Source organism: Bombina bombina, chromosome 6 (genome assembly GCF_027579735.1).
Source record: "Bombina bombina isolate aBomBom1 chromosome 6, aBomBom1.pri, whole genome shotgun sequence".
Classification (NCBI taxonomy): domain Eukaryota; kingdom Metazoa; phylum Chordata; class Amphibia; order Anura; family Bombinatoridae; genus Bombina; species Bombina bombina.
In genome coordinates, this window is record NC_069504.1 from 535,344,187 (window position 1) to 535,367,430 (window position 23,244).

Below are 23,244 nucleotides of genomic sequence, written 5' to 3' on the forward strand. Positions count from 1 at the left end.
AGAACCACTTGAATTTCCAGAATGTTGATTGATAACCTTGCCTCTAGAAGAGACCAAACTCATTCCGCTCTTTGAGAAACCTATACCGCCCCCCAGCCTGAGAGAATGGCGTCATAACCAGCATTAGAGAATGGCGTCATAATCAATGTTCAGTATCTTTGTGCATAGATATAAATTACACATAACATAGGTATAAAAGACATACCAAGCAATAGATTTTATCTCTAAAGGATCTCCATTGTTATACTAAAATACAGATAAATCCTGCACGACTGCATTTGGAATTAAGCATGCATTGCAGAGTAAAATGCATGAAAGGTATATAGCTAGAGGAGCATATATTATAGAATTGTGTACACTAATAGCGTAGAACATATAATGTCTTGCATATCTACAGAGACAGAAAGTTCTGCCTATGTAAAAATTATTATGTAAGCTGCTTAACATACAATAAACATAAACAGCTTCTAGAGATTTGCATATCATAATAGTGTACATTACTGCAAATAATATTCCAAAGAGCATAAAATGTACAACAGTATATACAATGCAGACTGACATAAAAAAAAGCTATCTGTTTACAGCCCCTGGCAATGATGGAAGTACAATGCTTTATTGACTAATAAAGTAGAATTAATAACGCAGCTAGTTATTATAATGGCACCATATGACATTATGTCCAGTACAATGTATAATTGCACATAGAAACATAGAAACATAGAATTTGATGTTAGATAAGAACCAAAAAGGCCCATCAAGTCTACCCATATTACTTTTTCCTTAGGATAGCCTTATGCATGTCCCAGGCATTTTTAAATTCCTTTACAGTCTTTGTGTTTACCACCTCAAATGGAAGTTCATTCCACGAATCCACCACCCTTTCTGTAAAAAAATGCTTCCTTAAATTTCTCCTGAATCTGCTACCCTCTAACTTTAGATTGTGACCCCTTGTTTTGGCATTTATTTTTTTGTGAAAAATGCTTTCGGCTTCTATTTTATTAAGTCCCTTCATATATTTAAAGGTTTCTATCATGTCACCTCTTTCCCTTCTATCCTCTAAACTATACATATTTAGATCATAGAGTCTTTCTTTGTACGTTTTATATTTTAGACCATGTACCATTTAAGTAGCCCTCATTTGGACAGCTTCTAGTTTATTTATATCTTTCTGAAGATATGGTCTCCAGAACTGTACACAGTATTCCATATTTGGTCTAACTAATGATCTGTAAAGTAGCATAAGAACCTTGCTATTTTTGCTACTAAAACCTCTTCCAATGTAACCAAGCATTTGACTGGCCTTGCTGGCTGCACTGCGGCATTGTGTACCAAATTTTAAATCATCTAAAATAACAATTCCCAAATCCCTTTCTTCTTTAATTACAGTCAGTAATGTACCATTGAGACTATAATTGGCCTTTGGGTGTTTGGATCCTATATGCATAATTTTGCTCTTGGTAATATTAAATTCCAGATACCATTTATTTGACCAGTCCTCTAGTTTATTAATATTACAGTTCATTTCATCAACTCCTCCTGGAACATCTACCCTGTTACACATTTTTGTATTATAAGCAAACAAGCAAACCTTCCCCTTAAAGGGACAGTCAACACGAGAATTTTTGTTGTTTAAAAAGATAGATAATTCCTTTATTACCCATTCCCCAGTTTTGCAAAAACAACACTGTTATATTAATACACTTTTTACTTCTGTGACTAACTTGTATCTAAGCATCTTCTGACCGCTCCTAATCACATGACTTTTAGTTATTATCTATTGACTTGCATTTTAGCCAATTAGTGCAGTGTCTGCCACTAGCCACGAACGTGATCACAATGCTATCTATATGGCCTACATGAGCTTGCTCTCCCCTGCTGTCTTCAAGGGCTTAGAAATTATCATATGCATCATATGCACCTTCCTAGGTTTGCTTTCAACTAGAATACCAAGAGAACAAAGCAAAATTGTTGATAAAAGTAAATTGGAAAGTTGTTTAAAATGACATGCCATATTTGAAAAATTAAAGTTTTTTTTGGACTTGATTGTCCCTTTAAGCCCACTTCCAATATCACTTATGAACATGTTAAACAAAACAGGCCCAAGAACTGACACTTGGGGAACACCACTAGTAACTGATGCCTCATTTGAATGTACTCCATTAATTGAAACCCTCTGTCGTCTATCTTTAAGCCAGCATTCTACCCACTTAACAATCTTAGCATCTATTCCAAGGCAATACATTTTGTGAATAAGTTTGTTGTGTGGGACGGTGTCAAATGCTTTGCTAAAGTCTAGATATGCAACATCTACGGCTCCTCCCTGGTCTATTATTTTAGTTACATGGTCAAAGAAATCAATTAGATTAGTCAGGCATGATCTTCCAGCAGTGAAACCATGCTGTCCTTTGTCTTCTAAGTTGTTTGTCTGAATGAAAGATACAAGTCTTTCCTTTAAAAGAGTTTCCATTAATTTCCCTGCAATTGAGGTCAAACTGACTGGCCTATAGTTAGCAGAATCTTCCCTACTACCCTTTTTATGAAGAGGGACTACATTGGCAATTTTCCAGTCTTTTGGAACAACTCCTGTTAGAAGTGACTAATTAAATAAATGAGCTAATGGAGTAGCTATTACGGATCGAAGTTCTCTTAGAAACCTTGGATGAATATTATCTGGACCCACAGACTTATTAACTTTTATTTTTGATAAAGCCCTTGAAACCTCTTCCTCTGTAAAAAGAAAAGTACTACTCACATTATTTACAGTCACATCCCTTAATAGAAACTCACTATCTTTACCATCTGTTGTAAAGACTGAACAAAAGTAATCATTTAAACAGTTTGCTATTTGTTTATCTTCTTCCACGACTCTATCCTCAGTCTTGAGTCTAACTATCCCTCTGTTAGTTTTTCTCTTTTCACTGATATATCTAAAGAAGGTTTTGTCACCATTTTTTACAGATTGTGCTATTTTCTCTTCTGCATCAGCTTTAGCCTTTCTGATTAACTGCTTTGTCATCTTTTGATGGGTTCTCCATTTTTCTTTATCCTCTTCTGAGCCAGTGAGTTTGAATTTTTTATAGACTGTCTTTTTTGTCTTAACTGCATGTGCTACTTCTCTTGAAAACCATATTGGTTTTCTTTTTCTTTTACAAACATGCCTAATACAGTGTTTAGTTATAGTAAATTGGGTACATAAGAATGGGCTGAGGTGTACAGCTGTCTAAAGTTCTTTGCAAAAACACCTGCATAGAGGATCAAATCTGAACCCTTAGGTTATTAGCAGAGTGTTTAATAAGAGTATAAACACAATAATAATAGCCACAACATATGCTGGCATAGCCTTGTTAACTATTCTTATACTCAGGGGTAAAGTGAGTAGGTCCTGAGAAACATAGACAGTCCATAATTCCTTAGACGAGGAAGCAAAAAGGCTGTGGCTGAATTGCATGTACAATTTGACATTGTGAAACAAGCTTGTAAAACACATGTATGTATGTACAGGGAGGGCTAACAGTAAATGATTCCTCTAATGTGTTATTAATATTAGTGTGAACAAATTCCTTTTGTTCAATAGTTTGTAATGGCAGAGTATGTATAAACATCAGACATTCACATAAACAATAAAATTGGTAGAGAAAATTCTACACTAATCTTAATAACTCCTTGGCACTTTTATTTTTAAACTTCATTATATGCTCCCAGGCTCGAGACTCTACCCCAAGTAACTCCCTGGCAGCTCCAGTAAGGGGAAGTGCTTAGAAAAATGAATTATTTATTAAAAATGTTATAAATTACTGCCCTATATAAAGTGCACCAAACATAATAAATACTTCTCCCTCATAAAAGCATGCTCCCCTGTCTAATAAGAGTTTCCTCTATTGATCAGCTTATTTAAAGGGCCAGGCAAATTATTTTCTAAAAAGTGTCATAAATATTTCCCTAGAGCTGCCAGAGGGCTGTGAATGGCAACAGTGTTACCTGGCTATGCCACTGCTAAGAATAGGGTAGGTAGGGACCTTAAAAAACAAAACTGTGTGTCATTAGGAGGGTAAGCTAAGTCCCCTGACTAGGCTGTTCCTGTAGTACCTACAAATAGCAGACATCCCAAGTCTCCCTGAAGTTCAGGGAGTCTCTCTGAATGTAATAGCGGCTCCCTGATGCCAGCAAATGGAGTGCAATCTCCCTGAAACGCCAAGTACTATGATTTCATGTGGCCCAAATCCGGAAAAGTGTTTCTTTAAGGAATGCCTTTAGTTGTTGGGACGTTATAGAACCCTCAAAGCATGCATCAGTAACCAAAAAGCCCCCCACTGATTTTAATAAAATAAAACACAAATACTACCTTACTTACTAAATGTAATTAAACTTCATTTTTTTTTAAATATTTGAGCATTCAACAAGCGTACGATCACTGGAAAATAGGTTTGTTGTATGTGGTTGTGCAATAAAGCTACTTTTTTTTAATGTGACTTTATTGGGAATCTACTTTAATAAGTCTCTATCTTATTTAGGGTTTCAAGGTTGCCAATATGTAACTGGGAGGGGAGGGGGTGGCGGCGAAGTAGCGGGAGAAGCCACCTCCCTGAAATGAGTTTTTGCAGGTTGGGATGTCTGAAATAGTCTCTGGGCTGTGTGTGTGCTGTGTAAAGTCACTTACCTTACGCAGAACCCCTCTACTGGCTCACCAGGAATGTCATTGTCAATGCAGCTGCAGCAGTATCCAGTAGAGAACCCATCAAGTGCAGGTATCGGTACCACAGAGGACTGCAGTAGAAAATACCTGTGTCCCTCAGGGCCAGGGGGAGGCTAAGGATGAGTCCCTGTGATGCCTGAGGGTAGTTATGGCTGAAGTGTTATAGGGAAATACTGTGAGCATTTCCTATGTCCCTGTATCATTCAGCTGCTGTGAGGTTTTAAATCTGTCTTCTTTGTGAATGATAATTCCCAGGGATATTCTGGATCTCACATTGGTCTAAGATCCCAAATTTAAATAAAAAAGCAAGTAGCTGGAATAAGCTCTATTCCCCACCAACTTTTACAAGTCCAAGAATAGAGAGGACTGTGGACCATCATAATTTTACGAATAAATAAATAAAACCCCAACTGTATACTGGCAGACTGTCATGTCTGCCAGTACCCAGTGGGGAGGAGAGCTGTTTGGGAGGGATGAGGTAGGGATCAGGGGGTGGGAGGGTAATCCCTACACTAGAGCAAATATTAACCTTACAAGGTACCTGGTTAACCCCTTCACTACCGGGCATTTCAGAAGTGTGGTGCCCATCTGCAATTAGCAGCCTTCCAATTGCCATTAAAAAAAATGGCAAAGCTATGCATGTTTGCTATTTCTGAACAAAGGGGACCCATCCCCCCAGAGAAGCTTTTCCACCATTTGTCCTATGACTGCAGTAGTTATGGGTTAATAATTTCAGTGAGAAAACCTAACGTTAAAAGTAAGTGAACAATTTTTTTTTTTATATATGATAGTATTTGGCGGCCAAATGGTGGCATTGAATATACCAAAATGGGCCAGAAGTTGTTTTAAAAATATATAATTCTGTTTAAACAGTGATAGAACAAAATGCTAAAAATGTTCCATGTATTTTGAGCGTTTTTCGCTGTAACTTCCAGTACTGAAGGGGTTAAACAAAAAAAGTTTGCATGTATAACTGAGTCATGGTATTCTGCAGCCTACTGGCTTGTAGGCCATGATCACGTTTGTTTATTATTCGTCGTAACATTCATTTGTCAATATAAAAAAACCCATCTGAAAGCAGTTTGAGACATTCTCTTTCAGATGAGAGACACTGTTTTAGTAGCATGTCCCTGTTAAATATGTTTAAATAGATTATTAAATGTAGTGGCAATTTCTCAACAACGTGTTCGTTTTATTATGTGCATTTCCTGCCTTGGCAATAAAGTTCCGCTTAATTTGAAAAGAGGGGGCGTTCCTCTCTCTCGCGAGAAGTGTATCTTTATTACGCAGTTGAAGAAGAAGAGCAAGTACGGCCTTTCGCAGTCTCGCATTGCAGCTTCTGTTGTGTAAGAGAGCACCGTCGACAAACGAGGATGGCAGACATCGAACAGCAAGAATCTCAGGATACCTTAAATAACAACAGTAGTGATGAAGAAAACAACGGATGCGAGGAGTCGTGCGAAGCTAGCCTGCCAGAGGAAAACAACTCAAATGGAGTGAAAAAGTATGTGCCGCCGATTGTGTAGGAAATGGCGGCGGGCTGGTGGGGTAGTACCGGTATAGACAATGCGGATAGAGGGGAAGGGTTGTGAGCTTGGGAAATCGGCTTAAACGTATAAAATCAGGCAATATGTCGAATATAGTTACATATAGTTGTTTTTTTTTTTTTTAGTTAGTTTCGGTTACCTAAATCCATTGTGGTATGATCTTACTTTAAGGCCTTTACAGGTCATGTGCCCGCCATTCTGCTAACCTCATGGCAACCGTTCTATAGTATGTCCTAGATGTAAGCCTTAGGATAATTGCTAAAAATATCTTAAATCTTTATACATATATCTTGATACAATACAGAGCGTTACTCCATATTTTTTTCCCCCCAGACAGTATTAATCATACACCATAATAATTTCATGTTTTAATCGTTTTTTTATAAAACGGTGTCAGTATTTGGCTTTTTTTTTTTTATACGACAAAATATTGCGGGTTTTTTTATGTAGGGGAACAAATGGAAGTGTTCACAACGTTTAACTGAAATTCCATTTTAAATCTTTTATAATCCTAAAATCAATTTTTCATTGTGTATATGTCTCCCCAATGTATAAAGTCTAAATTTTTAATTTAGAGGTGTATCTAAAACCGTGGCAGGAACAGCATGGTATCCCCCCCCCCCCCCCACTCGAAAACCGAATTAATTTAATCTAAAGTCTCTTGCTTAAATATTTTTTTTTGTCCCTGTGCTGTAATATCGATATTTTCCTTTATAGGTGCACATTTCAACAGGAAAAACAGCTATTTAAATTACTAAAAATAGGTAAAGGGGGTTATTTATATAAAAAAAAATAATACACTTCAGTAGGTAGAGTAGCTCATTGGGAACACAAAGGGGAGACAATGTTACAGTAAAATGACCCTTTAACAATATTTAACCCTTCCTGCCTGTACATATTTGTTCTGATGTAAAAATTGAAATTGTGCGATCGTATGATTTCAATGATGGGATTGGGTCGGGGGTGATGCTAGACACACCCTCCAGCATGCAATCTCAGGAGCTGTAAAGGCTTCAGGACAGCACAACTCTTAGGAAGTTCCATGCTGTCCTAATGGAGCTAAAGACCAGCACTGTTAGAGCGGCATGGAACGTCCTGACGTCAGGAAAGGGTTAGGCATCTCAATATGTTGCATTTCCTTTGTTTACCAAGGCCATCTTGCTTTTAAAGGAAAATACTGCTCATTCCAGAGGCTTCTTGTTTCTACTTTTGTGCTGAGAATTTTTTTTTTCTTTCCTTTTTTCCAGCTGGTCATTTTGAAATTAAATTTTATTTTTAAATTAGACAGTTATACTAAAGGGACACTGAACCCATTTTTTTTTTTTTCGTGATTCAGATAGCGCATGCAATTTTAAGCAACTTTATAATTTACTCCTATTATCAAATTTTCTTCCTCCTCTTGGTATCTTTATTTGAAATGCAAGAATGTAAGTTTAGATGCCGGACCATTTTTGGTGAATAACCTGCGTTATTCTTGCTGATTGGTGGATAAATTTATCCACCATTAAAAGTGTTGTCCAGAGCTCAAACAAAAAAGAAGCTTGGATGCATTTTTCAAATAAAGATAGCAAGTGAACAAAGAAAAAATAGGAGTAAATTAGAAAGTTGCTTAAAATTGCATGCTCTGAGTCACGAAAGGAAAATTTTGGGCTCAGTGTCCCTTAAAGCACCAACTGAACTGCAATGTGTTTTTTAACTAGAGAATAAGGCAAAGTATATATGTGTATATATGTGTGTGTATGTGTGTATATATATATATATATATATATATATATATATATATATATATATATATATATATATATATATATATATATATATATATTTTATGTGTGTGTGTATATAATATTGAAACAGTTGAAAATTGCATTTTTAATTTAGCTTTAGATTTTTTTAATTGTCAAGTAAATGTGTTTCCTTTGCTCTTGGCCTAGTAATAAAAAAAAAAAAAAAGGTGCAAAACAATCTTGCATCCAGGAGTCGCATCTTTACAGACTGGCAAAGGCTAGGGTGGAAGAAAATCCCTGAGATCCAGTCAATTAAAATGATGGTAAACTTAACATGTTCGGATCTGGAATCAAAGCATTGTTTTACAGGAACTTTTAATTGATCACTTCTAATGAAGATGCTTTAACTTACTTTTTAATGTAGCTGTGCTCTTCTAATACCCCACACTCTGGCCACCCACTTCAAAACTCCTATATTTTTTTTGTAAGCTAACGTTTTGAACTGTTCTCCAATCGGCGCTCTAGCCCTACAGCACTTTTTTGTGGCTCAAGGTTTTTGAAGTGGTTGGCCTGAGTGTGGGGTATTAGAATGGCACGGCTAGATTAAAAACTAAGTTACAGCACATCCTTTTTATTACAAGTGAACAATTAAATTCCATCTAAAATATCACTTAGCTTCCAGACCTGATTTAAAAACATGTAAAGTTAAAGGACCCTTAAGGTGAAAGTAAATCCTCTTAAAACCTCTTAGCCAATAGCCGTGCGGTAAATCCGGCTTGGCGCCCATGGGAGCCGGATTTACCTCACTGCTATTGGCTAAGAGGTGAAAACCCCACCTCTTAGCCAATTTTTTTTTTTTTTTGCCATGCTCTGCTGTAGGAGCCAAGAGCGGCGATCGATTAAATCAAATAAAGGAGCTTTCTACATGAAGTATCTTATACTAAATGAATGAAAGTGTCCTTTATTTGTTTCAATAGTAAATCCTTGTGTTTGTAAAACGCTAGGATTTACTTTCTCTTTAAAGGGACAGTCTACCATAGAGTTGTTGTTTTAAAATATAGATAATCCCTTTATGACCCATTCCCCAGTTTTGCATAACTAACAGTTATATTATACTTTTTACCTCTGATTACCTTGTATCTAGGAACCTTCTTCCAGCCCCCTGATCACATGACTGTGACTGTTTATTATCTATTGTCTTAAATTTAGCATTGTTTTGTGCTAAATCTTAAATAACCCCCTGTGCCTGAACAGTGTTATCTATATGGCCCACGTGTACTTTCTGTCTTTGTGTTGAAAAGAGATTTAAAAAGCATGTGATAAGAGGCAGCCCTCAAAGGCTTAGAAATTGGCATATGAGCCTACCTATGTTTAGTTTAAACTAAGAATACCAAAAGAAAAAAGCAAATTTGATGATAACAGTAAATTGTTAAGTTGATTAAAATTAAAAGTCCTATCTGAATGAGTTTCATTTATACTAGACTGTCCCTTTAAACTTGACACTTTAATTTGCTTCCGCTTTGTAGTATTGCTCCATATTTGACAGTTCGCTTCACTCTGGGTGCACAATGTTAGATTCTGAATACATTTCATGCATCTCCCTCTTATGGGTTATCCCATTTTGGAACCTGTTACACTTCCGGTATCTGAAGAAGAGGTTGCTTCACATGTGCCCATGACTAGAAGTGGGGAAATAACTTCTCTACTATAATTTTTAAATGAATGTCCCTTTAAGGAAAACTACAGTTAAACCTGAATACAGAGCTGTTTGACGAGAACAGGCTTGATTTGGAGCAGCATTGCAAAGAGAAAGTGCCAACAGTTCCTGCATTATCAGGTATTTTTAGAGCGCCAACAGAATCTGCAGCGCTATAAACAGACGGTATAAAGGTAACAATTATAGGGATGAAATGGGTGGAGGGCCCGGCCGAGAGTTGCACTGTTATAGTTGGCTCTTATGAGGGTAATCTACAAACAGCTGGGCTCATAAACCTACATGCTAAGGGGGTTCAAGGGGATAGCAATGGAGTTAGGAAAGGTTAGTGTAGTTTGTACGCATCCCTGAATAATAGTCTTTAGGGAGCACTTGAAGCTTTCAAAATTAGGGGAGTGTCTTGTGGAGCGAGGCAGAGAGTTTCACAAGATGGGAGTCAGTCTGGAGAAGTCTTGTAAACAGGAATGTGAGGAGGTCGGGAGGGGGAGTATCTGGAGACAAGGTCTGAGATGTAGGGGGGAGGAGTCAAGTAGTATGTCAGAATGAGAATTTTGTGTTTAAAGGGATACTAATCCCAAATTATGTCTTTCATGATTCAGAGCATGCAATTTTTAAGCAACTTAAAGATTTACTTCCATTATCAATTTTTCTTCGTTCTCTCGCTATCTTTATTTGAAAAAGCAGGAATGTAAGGAGCCCGTCCATATTTGGTTCAGCACCTGGGTAGTGCTTCCTGATTGGCTAAATGTAGCAAACCAAGCAGCAAGCTCTACCCAGAAAATTCATGCATTTTCAAATAAAGATAGCAAGAGAATGAAGAAAAGTTTACTCCTATCTGAATCATGAAAGAAAAAAAATGGGTTTAGTATCCCTTTAAGCCTGGAGGCAAGATGAAGCCAGTGAAGGGATTGGCAGAGAGGTGCAGCAGATGAAGAGCAACGTGTAAGGAAGATGAGCCTGGCAGAGGCATTCATTATAGATTGTAAAGATGCTAGGGAGACCAGAGTGGAAAGGATGAGTGGATTAACATCTTAGTTGTATCTTGTGCAAGGAAATGTCTAATTTTAGAGATGGTTTTAAAGGTGGAAGCGGCAGGCTTTAACTAAGGACTGAATGTGAGTGAAAGAAAGATCTGAGTCAAGTGTGACCCCAAGACATTGAGCATGTAGGGTAGGGGTAATGATGGAGTTATCAATAGTTAAAGAATAATATGCACAGACACCGATAATAAAAATCAAGTATAAAACAGTTTAAAAACTTAAACGCTTAGTTCTGTTAAAAAGGTAGCTAGACCACCCACTTTAAGTGGGAAATAACACTGCCGTCCCCCCGCATATGAAAAGAGTCTTAACACAAACCGGTGCAAGCTAGCGTTGGTATACCTTGGTATTATCCTAAAAATATATATAATGTGTACGTTTGTCTGCGGGCTATATAAATAAATTGTCTACAAAACATTTATGCAAAGAAAAATCAAGTGTATGTCACTTTAAGGTAGTGAGAAGACATCCAAGATGAGAGACAGTTAGTGACACGGGTTTGCAAGGAAGAAGGTCTGGTGACGAGAGCTAGATTTGGGTGTCGTCGGCATACAGATGATATTGAAACCGTGGGACTTTATTAAGGAACTTAATGATGTGTCCCTTTCTTTCTGAAGACATGTTGTATTTTCTGCGATGACAGCATGTTCTGCCTTGGGGCTGTTTAAAGTGAAGGTTAATTTCGATGTATTAGTGCCAGTTTTTTAATAATCCTATTAAAAACATGGGCATTTTAATTAATCAAAATTGACATTTCACTTGTTTTCTTATAAAACTTTTTTTTTTTTTTTTTTTTTTTTTTAATCCTGAGAGCCGCTCCAACAATTACCCCCGGCCGTAGGAAGCCTCTTCTTACATCAAATGACGAACCTGGCTTACTCCAATCACAGCTTTCCCCCCGGGAGGGGGGGGCATGGCCTGAGGCAACGCTGTTATTGGAGGAAGCTGGATTCGTCATTTTGGACCTGGGAAGAGGGCTTGCGACGAGCGGAGGAAGCGCAGCGTCTGTCAGGATTGAAAGGTAAGTGAAATGTCAATTTTGATGAATTAAAGTGCCCTTGTTTTGAATTAAATTGACCTTCACTTTAATGCAAAAATGTTAAAGGAATATTTTAGTCAAGATTAAACTTTCATGATTCAGAGCATGTAATTTTAAGGAACTTTCTAATTTACTCCTATATATTTTTTTTTTTTTTCCCCTTCTCTCGCTATCTTAATTTGAATGTAATAAAGCCATTTGTGGTTCAGCGCCTGGTTAGAGCTTGCTGATTTATGTCTAAATGTAGCCACTAATCAGAAAGTGCTTCCCAGGTGCTAAACCAAAGATGGACCGGCTCCTATGCTTATACTTTCTTGCTTTTTCAACTAATTGATAATGAGTAAATTAGAACTTGCATACAATTGCCTGCTCTATCTGAATCTTGAAAGTTTAAATTTGACTAGACTATTCCTTTAATCAAATGATGCTTCCATAGTGGACATTTAAAATAGGAGCCAGATAGAAAATTAAAAATGCATCAAGTATAATTTAATTTTTTTTTCAAGGAAAAATGGTCAATCATTTCGAGTAATTGGACTTTGATCTTTTTCTAGACTTTGTTTTTATCACAGAAAACCGGCATATCTTCACCTGGTTCTGCTTGAACATCTGGACAGCAGAATAGGGTCAAGCACAGGAAATGGCCAGGAAAAGGGTGTCTGCTGCAAGTACAGCAGTACACTCGCCACTCCTGAGAGCTCTTTAAATGAACGTGAAGTAAACTTTCACGATTCAGATAGGGCATGCAATTTTAAACAAGTTTCCAATTTACTTTTATCAAATTTGCTTTGTTTTCTTGTTCATTGTTTAAAGTTAAACCTAGGTAGGCCTCGTATGCTAATATCTAAGCCCTTGAAGACTACCTCTTATCTCAGTGCATTTTGACAGTTCTTCACAGTAAGAAACTGCTAGTTCATGTGTACCATATAGATAACCTAGTTCTCACTCCTATGGAGTTGAGTCAGTGCTGGTTGGCTAGCATGCAGGTCTGTCAAAAGAACTGAGGAAAGGGGGCAGTCTGCAGAGGCTTAGATACAAGGTAATCAGAGGTAAAATGTGTATTAATGTGTTGGTTTTGCAAAACTGAGGAATGAGTAACAAAGGGGATTATCTTATTTTTTTAACATTTTCAAGTAGTCTCCCATTTTAAAGTGATTGGAAACTTAAACGATTTTCTCAACAATATTTGTAATAAAAAGTAAATGATGGGCACTTTCATCCATCAAAATTATTACTTTCTTTCATGTAATTAGCAAGAGTCCATGAGCTAGTGACGTATGGGATATACATTCCTACCAGGAGGGGCAAAGTTTCCCAAACCTCAAAATGCCTATAAATACACCCCTCACCACACCCACAATTCAGTTTTACAAACTTTGCCTCCCGTGGAGGTGGTGAAGTAAGTCTGTGCTAGATTCTACGTTGATATGCGCTTCGCAGCAGGCTGGAGCCCAGTTTTCCTCTCAGTGTGCAGTGAATGTCAGAGGGATGTGAAGAGAGTATTGCCTATTTTGAATTCAATGGTCTCCTTCTACGGGATCTATTTCATAGGTTCTCTGTTATCGGTCGTAGAGATTCATCTCTTACCTCCCTTTTCAGATCGACGATATACTCTTATATACCATTACCTCTACTGATTCTCGTTTCAGTACTGGTTTGGCTATCTACTATATGTAGATGAGTGTCCTGGGGGTAAGTAAGTCTTATTTTTTTTTTTTTTTTGTGACACTCTAAGCTATGGTTGGGCACTTTATTTATAAAGATCTAAATATATGTCTTTAAACTTATATTTGCCATGATTCAGGATGATCAATATTCCTTATTTCAGACAGTCGGTTTCATTATTTGGGATAATGCATATGATCATTTTTTTTTTCTTACCTTAAAAATTGTTTCAATTGACTTTTTTCCCTGTGGGCTGTTAGGCTTGCGGGGGCTGAAAATGCTTCAATTTATTGTCATTCTTGGCGCAGACTTTTTCGGCATTTTGTTAAACATTTTGCCATTCCTCCAACCGCAATGCATAGTCTATTTTGCGTCCAAGTTAACGCCCCTGTTTTTGACGCCAAAGTGGGCGCGATGCGATTGGCTACAGCATTATTCATAATTTTACAAAGAAAATAGACTATGCGTTGCAGAAGGAGGAATGGCGAAATGTATAACATTAAAGGGTAATTATATAATTTAGTGTCTAATATATATATATATATATATATATATATATATATATATATATATATATATATATATATATATATATATATATATATATATATATATATATATATATATATTTTCTCTATATAGTAGAAACTAAATTATATAATTACCCTTTAATGTTATACATTTCGCCATTCCTCCTTCTGCAACGCATAGTCTATTTTGCGTCCAAGTTAACGCCCCTGTTTTGACGCCAAAGTGGGCGCGATGCGATTGGCTACAGCATTATTCATAATTTTACACAGAAAATAGACTATGCGTTGCAGGAGGAATGGCGAAATGTATAACATTAAAGGGTAATTATATAATTTAGTGTCTACTATCTATATCTCTATCTCGTTTTTTTTTTTTTTCTCCACTCCCCTGTACCATGTGACAGCCTTCAGCCAATCACAAATGCATACACACTTATTCTTGCACATGATTAGTAGGAGCTGGTGACTCAAAACGTTTAAATATAAAGATTTTGTTAATTGGAAGTAAATTGGAATGATGTTTAAAATGGCATGCTCTATCTGAATAATGAGTTTTTAATTTTGATTGAGTGTCCCTTTAAAGTAACTCCCTGCAAAACAACCATAGGGGATTGCAAGTGATGCATTAAAGGGACAGTAAACACCTTGTAATTGCAAGACATATTTGTTGTGCAGCTATAGAATAACATATCGGCCAATTAGTCAATCTCCACAGCATTTATCGGTTATTTGTAGAGCGCCAAGTTCCGCAGCGCTATAGTATGCTATTTGCGTTATTTGGAGAAACCAATCTGGGCTTTTTGTCCATTGAGAAGGCTAGCCATGGTCATAAGTTAGTATAAAGTAGTCTGTTTTGCAGTTATTGGTTAAAGGGACAGTAAACATTACACAACCTTTTTTACTTAAAGTAAAAGTTTGCTCTTGAAGCATTTTTATAATATCTATTGATGCAAATGCGCTTTGGAAACGTTTTAAATATTTTACCAACTCAAGGCTCCCCTGGCCGCCCACAAAGACAATTGTGTGTGTTTGTTTGTTTTTTGTTTGTTTGTTTTTTGTCCCAGTGGTATTAATCAAAATGCTGAAAAATAATAGGGGGCATCCTTAATGTGTACAATAGTAATTAATGAGCAGTTGTGACAGTGAGTCACTAAGTAGGTATTAATGACACTAATGTATCAATATATACAGTGGTGAATAAAATACAAAAAGTGTATGTAATTAGAAATGACAAAAGTCCTCAGAGGATTAACTAAAAAAGCATAGAAATAAGTGCTTAGGTGACTCATAGATGGTATCAGTTTAGGTGAGTAAGTTGGCACAATCAAGGCAGCTATCTGTAGAGGATCAAGGCCGCGACCCAGGATCAGTAATCTGCAGTAACTAGAAGGGGACAGAAGCGCCCCACAGCCTAATATTGTTGGAAGTATTTTGAAAAGATAAATGTGGTGATTGCACTCCCATGGGATAAGACACTCCTGGGTGACTGCTATTGACCCCAGATTGCTCCATCTACACCAATAGAAGACTGACCTTTGATGAATGTGTTGTAATCTATAGAGGACAATACAAAGCACAAGAGGGTGCCTATATGACCTAGTTTTGCGAATGAATAATAAAATATATAAAATGCACTTACATTTGATGGAGCACCTCCCTTGGTGCTACAGAGGCAAGCTGCGATCAATGTGCTCACCCAGTAGACTTAATCACCGGCATTCAGGAACTCTCAGTAGTCCAATAACGGATTTAAGATTTAAATGGTAGATAACGGGCAGCAAGTGGTAAGTAGTAAAACTTTATTTAAAAGGTTAAAAATGTTGGCAACATTCATCGGAGGTCAGTCTTCTGGGTGACTGCTATTGATCCCAGATTGCTCCATCTATACCACTAGGGGTGTCTTATCCCATGTGAGTGCAATCCTCACATTTATCTTTTCAAAATACTTCCAACAATATTGGGCCATGTGGCACTTCTGTCCCCTTCTATTTACTGCAGATTGTTAATCAAAATTTGACACAATGTCCATATACAAAATTGGACCTCGCTGTCTCTATTCCCTTGTGGATTCGTAATATATACGGCAGTATATATATCAGCCGGCTATGACTTGCGCAGGATATAGGGCAGGGGTGTCCAAACTTTGCTCTCCAGAGGTTTTGGAACTACATTTCCGATGATGCTCAGCCAGCATTTTATCTAGCTGAGCATCATGGGAAATGTAGTTCCAAAACCTCTGGAGAGCAAAGTTTGGACACCCCTGATAATAGGGGAACGCGTTCTTTCAAATTTATGATGTATGTTCATTCTCTAGTTGGTTAGAGCCATGTTTTAAAAAAAAATTGGAGTGAGGGAAGTTGCTGCTTTGTGCGCAGCCAGGGGAGCCCAGTGTTGGTAAGTTATACATATAAACTTCCCATTAATTATCCTTTACCAATCTAGCCCAGTTTTCTAATATACTGTGTTTGCCAGTAAAATAACTTACTGTTCGCGCCGCAGCCGTTTCAAAATGTCCGTTAAGCCTCTCCCCTTTTTCGTCATTAGTGACATCAGCTCTTGTGATCTCTAATTTTTCTAGCGTTGTAACCGGCTTTTGCGCATGCGCAATGTGCCTATTGTATTGAAGCATGTTACAAGGAGGATAGTAACCTGCAAAGTCTGAGCCTCCCTAGAGCCGTGCCACTGCTGCTATCAGTATATCCTGCTCCTGTATCACTTTTAGTAGTTGGTGTTAGTGCTTCTGTCAGTATTACTATAAGTGTGCCTCCTGTGACACTGCTGTTGTCAGTGTACCCTGCCGCTATATCACACCTCTTTACTGCTCGCAACCTCTTACTCTCACCGGACCATAGAGCTATGATCATAGAGAGGAAAGATCATGTAGAGATAGTCATAGGAGGTACAGATTTGTTTGTGATTAAATATATGTAAGAGGGTGGGGAGCACACTGATGGCAGCACTGACATGGGACAGGACTCATTGACAGTAACACTAATTACTGACACGGGCAGTAACACTTATTAATGACACAGGGAATTAGTCACTGATAGCAGAAGGGTGTGTTTTTTTTTTTTTTTTTTTTTTTTTTTTTTTTTTATGCAAAGTTTTAAATTGGCCCTTTTAGGCTATACACAGATCTCAATCTGTTTTATGGCACTTTAACATGCAAAAAGTCAGGAAAAAAAACTTGGGACGGCACAAAATTGGGAGCAGTTAAGTTGCAGACAAAACATACATGTAAATGAGCTTTGGGTCATAGAATACGCTAAATAGTTGTATATCCCTTTAAGGTCAGAGCATCTGCAAGTGCAAAACAAGAAAATGCTTTTGTATGTTAGAGCTTTTTATAATTGCATTGTTGCTTGCATATAAGTTTGTTTTAACCCTTACAAATGAACACGGTTAAAGGGACACAAACACCAAATTTTTCTTTTGATTCAGATAGAGAATACAATTAATTTTTTTTACTTCTATTGTCAAATTTGCCTTGTGTTCATGTTTTTTTTTTATTTTTTTTATTTTGGAGATATCTAGATAGAAAATAGTGCTGCCAACATTTTTGCAAGACTGCTGCCGTATAGTGCTGCAGACATGCACACGCTCCTGAACTTACCTTCCTGCTTTTCAAGAAATAACAAGCGAAAAACATTTGATACTAGAAGTACATTGGAAATTTGTTTAAAATTGTATGTTCTATCTGAATCGCTAAAGATAAACTTGGTGTTTTATGTCCCCTTTTAACATTGACTCCAGAGCAGCAATACACTACTCAGGAGCAAGTTGAACACATCTGGTGAGCCGCTGCTGCTCTGTAAATATGCTTTTCACAAAGCATACCAAAAGAGCAAAGGACATTTTTTTCTATCTATATCGCAATACTTTCATTTTGACTTATGCCCCTTTAACGTGACATCCTAATACTATATTACATGCTGTAATTTGCATTTACATTATAAAATGTTTTCAGTAATTGTACATAAAAAAATAAAAATAATTTTTTTTTTTTTTTAAGTGGGTCTACAAAAGAGGAGAAATCTTCTCTTAAAGAGAAAAGCGGTGGAAACAGGAAGAATAATAGGTTTCATCCATATGGAAAAGATAAGAATTCAGGCATGGGAGAGAAGAAGGCTCAGAGTCGTAACAGAGTGTTCATCAGCAACATTCCTTATGATATGAAATGGCAAGCCATCAAAGATCTAATGAGAGAAAAAGGTAAATTATGACTGTTAACCTGTTCTTATCATAACCCCTTGCTTCTCTAATCTTTCCATCAGATCAAGTTTCAGCCTTTATAGATTAGTTATTTGCCTTTTTAACGTGTTATGTCAGATTTTTAGTACCTAGAATATGCATATCATGGTTTGCTTGTAGATTCCTTCAGATAAAAATTTAAGCAGCATAGTATATTTATGAATGAAATTAAATTGGTTTATGATGACTTCTATACTGTGAATAAATGTAGCAGTTAATATTTGCTGCATTGCTATATTGCCAACGATCCTGTTTTTGTAGTTTCCTTTACTTGCCTGCTACTGTTGCAGTTGTTCGGCTCTATTACATTTAAGTGTCTGATCTTTCCAAAATTGTCAGGAAAAGCACAATTTTAAGGTTTCTCTATTTGGAAATTGTTTATATCCAAAATGTAAATTTTGGTTTTATGGCATTTCGTTAACATGTTTGTAACTGTCCTTGGTGTATCTGTTGTAAGGTGACATGACTATTTGATTGGTTTTTATTCATTGCATCTTCCTGTTTGTAGCTTGCTGTAAAACATGACTTGTACATTTTGTAAGGCAACTTTACTATTGAATACATTCAGGTAGAAAGTCACCTTAAAACAGTTGTTGTCAGTCAGATGAAAACGTTTTATAAAGTTGATCTAACAAGTTGGATAAGTGAATTGCATTGTAACTGACTTTGTTCACCAACTACATCATACTGGCCAAAATATTATCTGCAGAATAAGGTTATAATTTGGTAGTTTGTATTGCTCTTGATAATGTGGCTGCTTATATTTCTGCAAACTTACTAAATTATGTAGCCATTGACAGGAGGTATGTTGGTCTGGTTTTGATTGTTGGTGAATAATAGGCTGTGTAGAGTTGTGCGAAAGGGCACAGTAAAGAAAGATAATCGGTGTTTAAATGCTTTTGTCTCTTGGTATTTCCCTTTGTATGTCTTATGTAGTTGGTGAGGTAACATACGTGGAGCTCTTTAAGGATGCTGAAGGCAAATCAAGGGTAAGTGCCGTGGGCGTCAAATTGCTTGAGGTGTAAAAGAACCTTGGCAAATTTTTTTTTTTTTTTTTTTTTTTTTTTTTTTTAACCTGTACAAGTTTTGGGAAGTAAGTTTTTATTTAATTCTGAATTGCAGTAATGTTTTGAAGGCTCCCAGACTACTATGCTTTCATCCAAATTAAATTAAGTTGGAAGTGACTAACTGCATTTTTATTGGTTTTTAAACCTTAGCTTTCTCAATTCTTGTAAGATTTCTGCTAAAAGATCAATGCAGATGTCTGTAATGTGTTCTGCATTCCTGTCTAACATAAAAATTTGCTAAAATTGCTGGCAAAATTTACAGTAATATTGGGATTGTACTGTATTTGTCTCATCATGAACTACTTGTGGTTTGCAGGGCTGCTCAAGAGTCAGTGCTGTGAACATTTTGAAGTATGGAGCTTGATTTTAAATAAACTGAATACATTGTTTAATGCTTAAACTTGAGACAAGTTAGTAATTCATCACATGCAATGTCTTAATGTATAGACATAGGCTGCTCACTTGATGCTGTATTTTGGGTGGGGGGGGGATTTTATAAAAAATTTTTTTTTGTGTGCAATATATACATTTAATCCAGGGGTTGACAAATGTTATATTAAAGTGAATGTAAAGTTTAATAAGTGCCCGGTATCTATAAATACTCTTAAACAGGGGCACTTTCATTTATTAAACTTTTACATTGAATTTTTTTTTTTTTTTATCAAAAGCAGACCGGCGATCCTCAGCTCCTGTGGGCGGAGGATCGCCTCAGTCTGCTTTTCATAAAGAAAAGGTAAGTATTTTTAAAATAAAGCTTCAATGTAAAGTTTAATGAATGAAAGTGCCCATCTTTTTAGAGTATTTTTTTTTTAGATACCAGGCACTTATTCATTAAAGTTTACATTCACTTTAAGAGTTGCACATGGCAAATGTATTTTGTATTCAAGCCTTTAGGATAATTTTAAAATGATGGCTTGCTGGATTTGTCGAGACCTGTATTAATTGTTTTTGTAAACTTGCCATTTACTAGTGTTCTAAGGCTTGACTTAAATGTTACATTTTTAAAGGGAGTTTGACCAGTCAAAACCAAGACTTTCAAAACAAAATGCCAAGATAATGCTTTTGGAAAACACTCAAATTTTACATTGGATTGATTGTGGTTTTGGAAGACCTATCACTGGTGAATTTGGTTCATCAGGATATGAAATGCATGTTTATGTTGAAAATAAAGTCAATTTGAGGGTCATTCTCCATTGAAATTAAAAAATAATAAAAAAAGCAAAGGAATGTTAACACCACATTTTAATTTATTTTTCTTCTATTTCATTTCTCTCTCCTCCTCCCCCCCCCCCCCCCCCCCCTCCTTTTCACATGTGCTGTTGACCATACAGGGCTGTGGGTAAGTGTCTTTATATTTATTTATTTTTTAAAAAACAAATGGTAGAAACTATTTTAAAACTAAACTGGGAGTTGCAAGAAATACATGTTTGTATCCACACATGAATAATAAAGCTTTGAACTATATCAATGTGCTTCCAAAAACACGTAAAGATACATTTTTACTAGTATTTCCATTTGTTTAAAACAAAAATAGTTTCATCTCAAAGCTGTAGATAACCCAATAAAGCTAACTGTGTTTTAAATAACTTCACATTTTTGTTATTAGAGTTGTGGAGTTCAAGGAGATGGAGTCTGTTAAAAAAGCTTTCGAAGTGATGAACAAACATGATCTTAATGGGAGACCTCTTAATGTTAAAACGGTAAGATCTGGATTTGTATGCAAGTGTATAGATAATTGGTATATAGTATTGTTCAAATCGCTTCAAACTTTTCAATGACAAGCATATCAAAATCTTATCTTTAGTAATCTGCATTTTCTTGTGGTATAGTTGCCTTTTAAACAGTTTGGCTTATTTCTAGCTTTCAGTTAGCTTTTTCTGCTTGGTCAGTAATCCAGTGTGTGCCATTGTTCTTTCTGTGAAGGATTTTAACAAGGTCAACAGTAGGATACACAAGTGAAATTGCCTTTAGGGGTGCTTGCATGGGTTGTGTTTTTTTGTTTTGTTTTTTGATGAAAGATTGACTAGATCAGGGTTTTTCATCTCCAGTCCCTGTGCCTCTCAACAGCCAAGATTTTCAGGAAATCTGAACTAGAGCACAGTAATAATCAGCTGTTTTGTAAATGGTTATTAACATGAGCTCACTGACGGCAATCCTGAAAATTTGTTAGGTCAGGGAGACCTGAGGACTGTTTTGAAAACCCCTGAACAAAGTGAAGGTTTATGATTATAAATACTAGTTATATATTTTTTTTTATATATATATATATATATATATACATATACATATGCTACAATAACAGGTTTTTTTTTTTTTTCTAGGATCAAGATGGTGAGCATGCTAGAAGGGCTCTGCAGCGTGGAGGAGCACAGTTTTCTGGCGGACATAACACTGATATGGGCCATAGTTTAATTAATCTTCCTCCTTCAATTCTTAATAATCCGAACATCCCACCCGAAATAATCAGTGCATTGCGTGCTGGACGTCTTGGAACAACTATCTTTGTTGCTAATGTAAGTAAGGGGGTGGGAAAAATTTCCATGCTACCTAAGGGCAGTAGTAGCTAGGTGGCTGGAAATATGTTCTTGCTGTTACATTTGTAGTTCTATATTAATAGAAAAAGCCCCAAAAAATAAAAAATGAAGCTAGCATGTAACATTTTTGTTTTTAGAATACAAGTAAAGCAGATAATACATTACACTGTTTTTAAACTTGGAATTATGTTTTCTTTTAGCTTGATTTCAAAGTTGGCTGGAAGAAACTGAAAGAAGTATTTAGCATTGCTGGAAATGTGAAGAGAGCGGATATCAAAGAGGATAAAGATGGCAAAAGCCGTGGAATGGGAACAGTCACATTTGAACAAGCATTTGAAGCTGTGCAAGCTATTTGTATCCTTTTGTGTGGGGAGAGGGGGGGGGGAGAATTTCAGTGTATAATGAAAACCCTGAAAGTTCCTGTAGATCCTTACAGCCACTTTCCTTAAACTTATTTCCAGCTATGTTTAATGGTCAATATTTATTTGACCGAATCATGCATGTCAAAATGGTAAGGTGTTAGTCTTAGGAAGCTGCTTTATTTATAAACAACTTTACACTTGTCACTGTTTTTAATCAATGTCTGTTTTTAAGGATGACAAATCTATTCCCCATGATGATTTCCATGCAATGGAATCTAAAGCACCTCAGTTACCTCGTAAGTATTTGAAAAAAAAATTAATTTAAGGAGCTAAAATACTAGGTTTCCAAAGTTATTTTCCATACCATCAAGATTTTGGAGCTAGAATGTTTTCAACAAAATATTTCTAAAACAAACATGATTCCAACGAAACCTGGTTTTATTTTTTTTTTTTTTTTATTCTACTACCATTGGTTGCAAAACATTTGACAATTCATTTTGGCGGGGTGTGTGTATGAATAAATTGAGAAGGGGGGAAAAATATATAATCTCTTAGTGGCAGCTTTCAAAAGCGTGGAGAGATTTTTGCTATCAGTTGCGCTTACCTGGTCTCCTCTCCAGGGTCTTCTGATTGGATCTTGGTTTTTAAAAGCGTTTGTGGGTGTACTGTCTAATCACAGGGCACCCAGTAACGCCATTTAACTGAATGTAGCTCGCTCCTTCTACCAGTTTCAAAATAAAAAGCCATTAATTATTTTTTTTTTTATGTAAGGTGGTCTTGGTGGTATTGGAATGGGGCTTGGACCTGGTGGACAACCAATTAATGCTGCTCAAATTAGCCTGGGAAGTGGAATTGGAAACATGGGTCCAGGAGGCAAGTACTTTATTTATTTTTTTTATTTTTTTTTCTATGCTGAAAAACATTGGTCGTATTAAACAATACTACTTTTGTAGACTGACTTTAGCATGAAATTTTTATTTTGAAGGTATTGACGGGCCTGGTTTTGGAGGCATGAATAGAATGGGAGGTAAGCTTTACTGCTTTTACATGTGTAAGATTTAACTTCTTTTTTTTT

The 23,244-nt window shown here is 36.4% G+C and overlaps 1 protein-coding gene across 2 annotated transcripts in view; it reads left to right on the forward strand.

Moving 5' to 3' along the window:
• The first annotated feature begins 5,976 nt into the window (after positions 1 to 5,976).
• MYEF2 (myelin expression factor 2) overlaps positions 5,977 to 23,244 on the forward strand; it is a 33,570-nt gene continuing 16,302 nt past the window's right edge. Inside the window, exons 1-11 of one of the 2 annotated variants that reach the window (XM_053717464.1) lie at positions 5,977 to 6,197; positions 17,968 to 18,167; positions 19,143 to 19,195; positions 20,605 to 20,612; positions 20,880 to 20,973; positions 21,595 to 21,786; positions 22,008 to 22,161; positions 22,269 to 22,318; positions 22,402 to 22,465; positions 22,941 to 23,042; positions 23,155 to 23,196. In XM_053717464.1, coding sequence (XP_053573439.1) covers positions 6,067 to 6,197; positions 17,968 to 18,167; positions 19,143 to 19,195; positions 20,605 to 20,612; positions 20,880 to 20,973; positions 21,595 to 21,786; positions 22,008 to 22,161; positions 22,269 to 22,318; positions 22,402 to 22,465; positions 22,941 to 23,042; positions 23,155 to 23,196 — 1,090 coding nt within the window. In that variant the 5' untranslated portion in view covers positions 5,977 to 6,066. Of the gene's footprint in view, positions 6,198 to 17,967; positions 18,168 to 19,142; positions 19,196 to 19,937; positions 20,613 to 20,879; positions 20,974 to 21,594; positions 21,787 to 22,007; positions 22,162 to 22,268; positions 22,319 to 22,401; positions 22,466 to 22,940; positions 23,043 to 23,154; positions 23,197 to 23,244 lie in introns of those variants that run through there. The other variant, XM_053717463.1, reaches the window with a different exon arrangement.